General features: G+C 31.1%; 1 protein-coding gene across 1 annotated transcript in view; it reads left to right on the forward strand.

The window, feature by feature from the left end:
* Window positions 1-6,226: 6,226 nt before the first annotated feature.
* Window positions 6,227-9,041, forward strand: part of LOC111708613 (calmodulin-beta) — a 10,592-nt gene continuing 7,777 nt past the window's right edge. Inside the window, exons 1-2 of the mRNA XM_023482038.1 lie at window positions 6,227-6,428; window positions 8,503-8,703. Coding sequence (XP_023337806.1) covers window positions 6,330-6,428; window positions 8,503-8,703 — 300 coding nt within the window. The 5' untranslated portion in view covers window positions 6,227-6,329. The remainder of the gene's footprint in view (window positions 6,429-8,502; window positions 8,704-9,041) is intronic.

Here is a 9,041-nt window from a genome sequence, read left to right on the forward strand (position 1 = left end):
GGAAATTGTTTTGGAAAGGGTTAGATGGAGAGAATTAGAGGAATATATGAGGGAGGATTATAGGAGGGGGGGTAGAAAATGAAAAGAAAGGAGAAGGATATTACCGGGTTATATGAATAAGGAATAGAAAGGCGAAGAGGAGTATTGAGTGAAGGGGTAAGAATAGGAGAGATGGGAGGAAGAATTAAAGGGAAGGATAGATAATAGATAGATAGATGGTTGGAGGAGTAGGATAGAAGAGGGATAGATGGATAGATGGTTGGATGAGTAGGATAGAAGAGGGATAGATGGATAGATGGTTGGATGAGTAGGATAGAAGAGGGATAGATGGATAGATGGATAGATGGTTGGATGAGTAGGATAGAAGATGGATAGATGGATAGATGGTTGGAGGAGTAGGATAGAAGAGGGATAAATGGATAGATGGTTGGATGAGTAGGATAGATGGATAGATGGATAGGTGCTTGGATGAGTAGGATAGAAGATGGATAGATAGTTAATTGCATAAGTAGGATAGAAGAGGGAGAGGAAGGCCAGCCACAACGATTTCTCGTCCGAGCCACATTCTCCTTCGTTATCACTAACCTTCGTGATATAAAATAAATAGCAAAATATTCGGCATACCTCTGCCTATAATTTTCCCCATGGAACCACCCGGAAAAATTCTATGGTTTCACTATAGTTAACAAAAAAGATTGAAGTTTTATAAACTTGGAATTATTTGCGGCATTCTACACCAGGAATATCTGAAAATGGGCGTAAAAAAGTTGAACATTTTTAAAGACATTAAACTTGAAATCTTTACAGCAATTGAAACTTTTTTTTCGGTTTACAAAAACTTGATATTTAATTCATGCCCTAACGTGGTTTTATCTGGAAGGATTAGACACTTTAAAAACATAATATAGAAAGGACGAGGATTTCTAGGTGGCTCGGACGAAAAAATGAGGAGAAGGAGGCTCGGACGAGAAATTGTTGTGGTTGGCCTTCCTCCCTCGTTAGATAGAAGAGGGATAGATGGATAGGACAAAAGAAGGAAGAGGTGATAAGAAGTAAGGAAGTATATTGATGGTCTATGGTTCTCACAGAAGTGAAAAAGGGAGAAGATATAGGATAGAAGAGTAAAGGAGAAGAATATTAGAGTAAAGTGTTGAAAGGAATTATATTGATGGTCTATGGTTCTAACAGAAGTGAAAAAGGGAGAAGATATAGCATAGAAGAGTAAAGGAGAAGAATATTAGAGTAAAGTGTTGAAAGGAAGTATATTGATGGTCTATGGTTCTCACAGAAGTGAAAAAGGGAGGAGATATAGGATAAAAGAAAGTTAGGAAGGATTGATGAGAGGAGGATTTACTATCCCTCTGCTAGAGTCATATTATAGAGAGAAGTTGATGTCATCAAACAGATGAATAGTCAGATAGATAGATATTTCTAAACATAGATAGATAGATATTTACAAAGAAATCGCACCCTGGAATGGAATGGAAGTACGAGAAGCATTCGGTTTCTTCAATTGGAATAAAATCGCGCTTTAGCTTTGATTCAAAGATCTTTAAACTTAAAGAGTTGTCTTTTCTTTCTTTTTTCAAAAAAAACGCATAATTGCCGATATAAAAGTATAAAAGAGAAAAAGAAAAAACATATGGCTAATTGGTCAAATTGTAATGGAAAGTCTTAGCTTGCTGGGAATAGGACCGAACCGTTAAATCGGCATGAAAGTGATACTTTATTCAAGGTCGTATACAGAAAAAAATCTTGGGTAACAGAACATGATAGATAATAGATAGATAAAAATCAATTTTATGATATTTTACTATGGAGATTTTATCATAGATAAATGTATAGAGATAATCTACCTCTGAGATCCCTTAAATCCCTCCTTGATCACCCAGACATGCCCTACTAGTAAGTTACTGTACTAGCTCCTTAAATAACATAAGACAATGTTTTATCATTATTATTTATCATTACTAAAACTGTATTTTGTAGGTTTGAAATATATGTGTTTAGAGTTCCTCGAACTAGCAATCGTCAGTGATTATTCTCGAACAATACTATATCTTCGGTCAGTGTAGTGCAGATTACTGCAGTACACACCTAAAGCTTAGTTGAGGGTGATCATGTCGTCTTCCTATTCCATTATTTTCTGATTATCACTGTAAATATAGGTTTTATTAGAAATATTTCTCTATTTAATCAAAAAAAAGAATATTCCAAGGACAAGACTAGGTATAGACCTCTACACAGTGCACAATTCCCCAGATATATTTGGCAGATTATCTTAATAATGTTTGATCGATTACATTATTCTTCATTGTATGTTGTGCATAAATTTATACAAACATGGCATATTCTGATTTCCCTGATTAAATGCTTGGTTTCCAAACCCGAGTTTTTATATCTCTGCGAGAGTGAAAATCACTTTTTTGCCAATAAGGACAATTTACATTGGTTTCACATAAAAGGGAAACGTTTAGTTTTCAATGTCACTTAAAGAAACAAACCTAAAGAGTTTTGACCAAAAGGAATTGAGTTTTACCACAAACTTAAATTTTCTAATCCCTATTTCTTTGTAACCTGAAAAATATTGAAAAATTACTATTTAATTTAACAGAATTTATAGTTTGAAAAAAATCTAAGGTCTACCGACATCGGGGTTCAAATTTAACTCACAATAGTGGAAAAACAAAAGTGGGTTTTCACATAAAGATTTTAAAGCCTTTTCTTCGAGAGCTTTTTAGAGAAATAAGTTGTGTGTTTAAAACATGAAGGAGTCAAGATTAAGATTGACCGAGGCGGAGAATAGGGGGAAAGGAATTGAATCTTTGCCACAAATTCTAATTTTCTAATCCCTATATCCTTGCTACTCGATGTCGGAGACCTTAGATAGTTTAAACTATGAATTCTGTTAGATCAAATAATCTAAATTTGAAAAAATCAAAGGTTTACACTATCAGGATGCAAAGGTGTAGGGATTATAGATCTATCTCCCGGATTTTTTTTTAAATAAACTTTTTTTAGCTTTCTAATCTTAGGCCAATAAAAAATCCTTGTCCAAAGCTATATGTACATGTACATAGCTTATAAGTACATAGCTTATATGACGTACATAGCTTATATGTACATAGCTTATAAGTACATAGCTTATAAGTACATAGCTTATATGTACATAGCTTATAAGTACATAGCTTATATGTTCATAGCTTATATGTGTCATAAGTTTTTTTGTCACACCCCTTGTAAAAAATATTTTGTTGAACTACCCTCAATACTGTTTTCGCGTTAAAGTTTGCAAGGCTAGAAAGGTGAATTAAGCGAATAGTTGCAGCTTGCCAAGGGTCTAATTGTGCAAATAGAGTCTTTCTCATTAATCTCTAGTTTCCTTCTCTCCTAGTTCGAACTCGTAAACAAAGCATTTATACTCTCAAATTATTCTAACCGTGACATTTTACGACGAGAAAAGTAATGTAACTTTTTTGTTTCCGTTTTTTATCTTGCAATATGAACGGAGAAAAAACAAAATAAGTTTAACTGATTTCATAACAAGTTTATAATAGCCTTTAAGTATAGAAATATCAGAAAAAAAAACATTGAGAAAACGAAGAGTTTTTCTACAAAAATTCAAGGGCGATTAACTAATTTAAATAATGTTTTAAACATTTATGAACATTAGAAAACAGTTTAGTTTGTCTCGTTTTAATGATCACATTTTACAATTAATTTTTTTTCTTGACAAATATATGATTTTAAAAACAGAGCTGGGAACTTTTGAATGGTGGATATCGGAATTAATGCTTGATCCACTCTTTTTTTTAATCTCCAGATTAAATAATGCTTGTTCTCTTCTTTATATTAATTTCCAGATTAATTTACTGATCGGGATTAAGGATATTCCATTTTAAAGTTTTCAGCTCTGAGCTGAAAACTTTAGAAAGGTGGATATTGAGATTAATACTTGATCGTCTCTTTTTCTTAATATCGAGACTAACCTAATCTTGTACTTTCATCGTAAAAAAAGAATAAAATTTAACCAATCAGAGTCGTGTATATGAAGCCGATAAATTTGAAATTTTGCGCGCCATTTAAGATTAATATGCACAAACGGGTGGAACTCTTTAATTTTAAAAACCAGTTTTTGTTTTTTTCTTTTATATCAAAGAAAGAACGGTTTAAAAAGAAAATCAAAAGTGTGTCCATTGGATATTCAGATTAAGTAATCGGGATTAATAAAGTGTAAGTATTCAGGCCTGAATTATGTGTTCGGAAAGCCGCCGCGTTGTAAATGTTTAGTGTTAGTTGAGATTTGAACCCAGGATTATATAAACTCAATTCTTAGATATTTACGGAAAGGAAAATAGTTACAAAAGGATTATTCTGATGGTAATAATTGGGTTATATTTTGATTGGTTTCTCTCAGTTTTTATTTCGATTCAGCTGTGTAATATGCAAAAATTCGATCATTGCTAATTCATCTAAATGGATCAATATCTCTAATCCTTATGTATTAATAAGTGTGCAAAAAATGATTATATCAAAAGGGTTATCCACAAAGGATGAGACTTTAGAAACAACATTATTGAATATAAACTGAAATTATATTTTTTTAATTCTCAGAATCAAGTATTAATCTCCAGCAACCACATTTTCTTGTAATAATTTTATCCTTAAATATAAAGTAACCACATTTTCTTGTAATTTCTCTATTGTTTCTGAAGCAAGAAATGTGCCAGTCACTTTTACATATGAATCCACAAAAATCAACAGTTTTCAAAAACAAAAATATGCATATCTAAATCATACTTGATCGCATAAAGCACTGTGTTCCTTTGTTATTTGTAAATTTACAACCTGTTTGTAAATTGATTTTTAAAGGTAAATGGATTGAAAAACATACCTATTACCTGTATAGTATATATGTATGCATAATTTATAAATTGTATTTAAGTACATGATCTCAATTATATAAAAAAAACTAAAAGTCCTGATAAAGATTTTAAAAAGATATGTAGTTAGACTAACAAATATCTAGAAAATATCTTGTCTAACTCTAAATCGTTATCTTTACAATTTAGAAATCTAATTATCACTTTCATGTCTGTCTCTTTGGAATTTAAAGAGAGCTTCTTCACAAAATATAATTTTAACCTTGAATTTTGATTATTCATGTTTGTTTTTAAGGTTTATTACAAACCTTAAACCCCTAATGTTGTGTAATTGAACAAGCAAGATTAGTAAAAATCACAGTAAAAAAAACAATAAAATGATAATACAAGGTGGAAAATATTCTTTCTTTTCTAGATTAAAAAGTGTTAAATTCTGATAATTCCTCCATGTTCTTTTAGTAGAAATACGCAAGTCACTTTTGAATAGATACACCATAATTGTAAAAAAATCCGTTTTCTAAATTATTACCATATAGATATCTTTTTCATGTTGATAACAGATTATATGGGTACCGTTGTTAATTGTCCATTTCCCTCTGCATGGATCGGGTCACATGAAATTACGCTTACAGAACAGTCTCATAAACTTTTAAGACCTTTTTATTACGACGCTCTATATATATTTGCTTTTAAACTTTCACTATATTTGACCAATCTACAACATCTTTAGAGTAAATTAGAGTATGATGTCTGTCTCTTTGGAATTTAAAGAGAGCTTCTTCACAAAATATAATTTTAACCTTGAATTTTGATTATTCATGTTTGTTTTTAAGGTTTATTACAAACCTTAAACCCCTAATGTTGTGTAATTGAACAAGCAAGAATAGTAAAAATCACAGTAAAAAAAAACAATAAAATGATAATACAAGGTGGAAAATATTCTCCCTTTTCTAGATTAAAAAGTGTTAAATTCTGATAATTCCTCCATGTTCTTTTAGTAGAAATACGCAAGTCACTTTTGAATAGATACACCATAATTGTAAAAAAATCCGTTTTCTAAATTATTACCATATAGATATCTATTTCATGTTGATAACAGATTATATGGGTACCGTTGTTAATTGTCCATTTCCCTCTGCATGGATCGGGTCACATGAAATTACGCTTACAGAACAGTCTCATAAACTTTTAAGACCTTTTTATTACGACGCTCTATATATATTTGCTTTTAAACTTTCACTATATTTGACCAATCTACAACATCTTTAGAGTAAATTAGAGTATGTGAAGAGTAATCAGTTCTTTTTCTTTGAAATTTTGAAATTAAAATTTTTTTCAGAAAAAAATACTTACGGTTTAGTGATTTTTCTTGAAGATTTCTAGCTCTCTGATCTACAGAGAAAGTAGATGGTTCTACAGTTGAGCTAGATCTACTGATAAACCTAGATGATGGAGGAGGGAGTCCACTATGCTACTGAGGATGGGAAGATGGACACTATTAGAAGAATTAGAATAGATAATATTGAAGATATAGAAGAAGAAGAGGTCAGAGTCCAGAACTAAAGAATGCAAGTTACAGCTTAAATGTTAAATTTCAGCTTGAATTAAACCTTTACTTTAAGCTATAGCTTAAATATTTATCTCACCGAAATTGATATGTTAAATATTTAAACCCATTAAAATCCCATTATAGTTTCTCATCATTTTCTATCAATCAATCATGAGTTTCTGAAAAATGTTGCAGCTCTATAACAGTCATGGATTAAATTAAATTGAACCCCGAATTTATTATTTTACAGAACTTTTAACGTAAAATTCTCGCATTCTTTAGTATTGGACTCAGTAAAATCAATATACCTTACACAGATTCATAGTTTGGTCACAAGCAGAAGCAGCGCATACAAACCATAATGATTTGATAATGTCTATTGTCTGAGATTCTTCATTTTCAATCACAATTTAATCGGCCAAAATGTGTTTTTTGTTGTTGCAATTTTAGGTTCTGAATATTAAAATTTATGTATTTAAGGTTTTAATAGGACAGACCTAAGTTTTTTTTTTAATTTCTTATAACTAATAAATTATGGCTGAAGCTGTCCAATAATATTTTTTAACACGATTTTTGTTAAATATTTTTATTTCAAACTTTCATAAATCTAAAATAGTTTATTTTGGATATATTTGGTTTATCAAACAACGTATCCAGTTTATTTTGGATATATTTGGTTTATCAAACAACGTATCCAGTTTATTTTGGATATATTTGGTTTATCAAACAACGTATCCAGTTTAGGAATTTTACGACATAAATCAAAGAAAGTTTGAATTTGCAATAAAAATTACAAAAAGTCCTCATTAAAAAAAAACACTCTTCAGCACCACCCTCCCCCCCACTTCCCCTTTAAAATTCAAAATTCAAAGAGAACAGAAAAATTGTTCCAAATACTCAATTCTGAGAAATCTGTTTCAAAGATGAATTTTGACGGCACAATATCATGCAAAGTCTCCCCCCCCCCACATCTTTGCATGTAAAAGCAAAATGTTAGAATGCATTTTGTATTGGGCATATTTTGCTGTGCTTGAAAAATTCTAAAATGATAATTTCAACCTAGCTATTAAAACATTCATCCTCAGATAAAAAAATTTAAAAATTTATTTGTTGCATAATTTAGTTTTCTATCCTTATAAGAATATTGTCTTTATTGGATGTCTATAAACCAAAAGCCAATAATTCTCTACAATTTTATTTAAAACTCTAAAACCGAATTGAGGTACTGAATCATTGATCATGATGGGCAATAACTTGCTAGTGATGGGCAATAACTTGCTACTGATGGCCAATAACTTGCGAGTGACGGGAAATAACTTGCTAGGAATGGGCAATAACTTGCTAGTGATGGGCAATAACTTGCTAGTGATGGGCATTAACTTGCTACTGATGGCCAATAACTTGCGAGTGACGGGAAATAACTTGCTAGGAATGGGCAATAACTTGCTAGTGATGGGCAATAACTTGCTAGTGATGGGCAATAACTTGCTAGCGATGGGCAATAACTTGCTAGTGATTGGCAATAACTTGCTTGTGATGGGCAATAACTTGCTAGTGATGGGCAATAATTTGCTAGTAATGGGCAATAATTTGCTAGTATTGGGCAATAACTTGCTAGTGATGGGCAATAAGTTGATCAAACCACAAAATAATGTAAAAAAATGTTTTTAGCATTTCAAAACTGTAATCTGTAAAAGTTTGCTGAGAAAAATGGAAAGAAACTATAAACCAATAAAAAGTATCTTTTTCTGGGTTTTTTTCTTGTCCTAGAGATAAAATTTGGAATAAAGTAAGGAGAGCAAATAATTAGAATAAACAAAGGAATTGAGTTTTTGCCACAAACATAAATTTTCTAACCCTATATCTTTACAACATGATTGTATTGTATTTCAAACTTACACTGAGCTTTATCTACCATAATTTAAGTTTGAAATATCAAAAGTCTACTAAATCGGGTTGTAAAGATATAGGGATTAGAAAATTTGATGTTTGTGGTAAAAACTCATTCCTTTAAAATTCATATAAGATTTGTTTGGTACCTTTTAAAAGTCAAAAACAATTTAATTTTAGATAGAGTGGGAGGATATAAAACCCTGGCCTATAGAGCTGGATACTATCCTGGAGAGATTATACACATTCAAGGAGAAACTATACAACAAGCTGAAGAGAAGGACAGGGAAGGAGGATATCCAGGTTGGAGAGAGAGACCGGGTTGAACCAGGAGAAGAATTGACAAGAGAGCTGGAGGACGCCTGGTTTATGTTCACCAAGGTCAGGAAATTCACGGATTAATTAGCAAAGACGATATTTCTAAAAGATGGTTTGGGTTTCCTTCTGAATAGAAATATAATTTTCATTGATTTTAATTCATATTTTGTTTTAAACATCGCAGATCTTATTTGATGAATACCAAGAATTATTTAAAATAAAACTGCTTCTACGTGGTTGAACCACTTAGAGAAGTGGTTTAAATTTGTCTAAACGGTTCAGCTATTCAGCTATATCTTCATATACTCTTATTTTAAACCAATTTTAGCTTGATATCCCTTTGTCTCATAACGCTAATGTTTTTACATGTATATATATAAACACATATTTATATATATATA

This window comes from Eurytemora carolleeae, unplaced genomic scaffold (genome assembly GCF_000591075.1).
Source record: "Eurytemora carolleeae unplaced genomic scaffold, Eaff_2.0 scaffold876, whole genome shotgun sequence".
NCBI classification, from domain to species: domain Eukaryota; kingdom Metazoa; phylum Arthropoda; class Copepoda; order Calanoida; family Temoridae; genus Eurytemora; species Eurytemora carolleeae.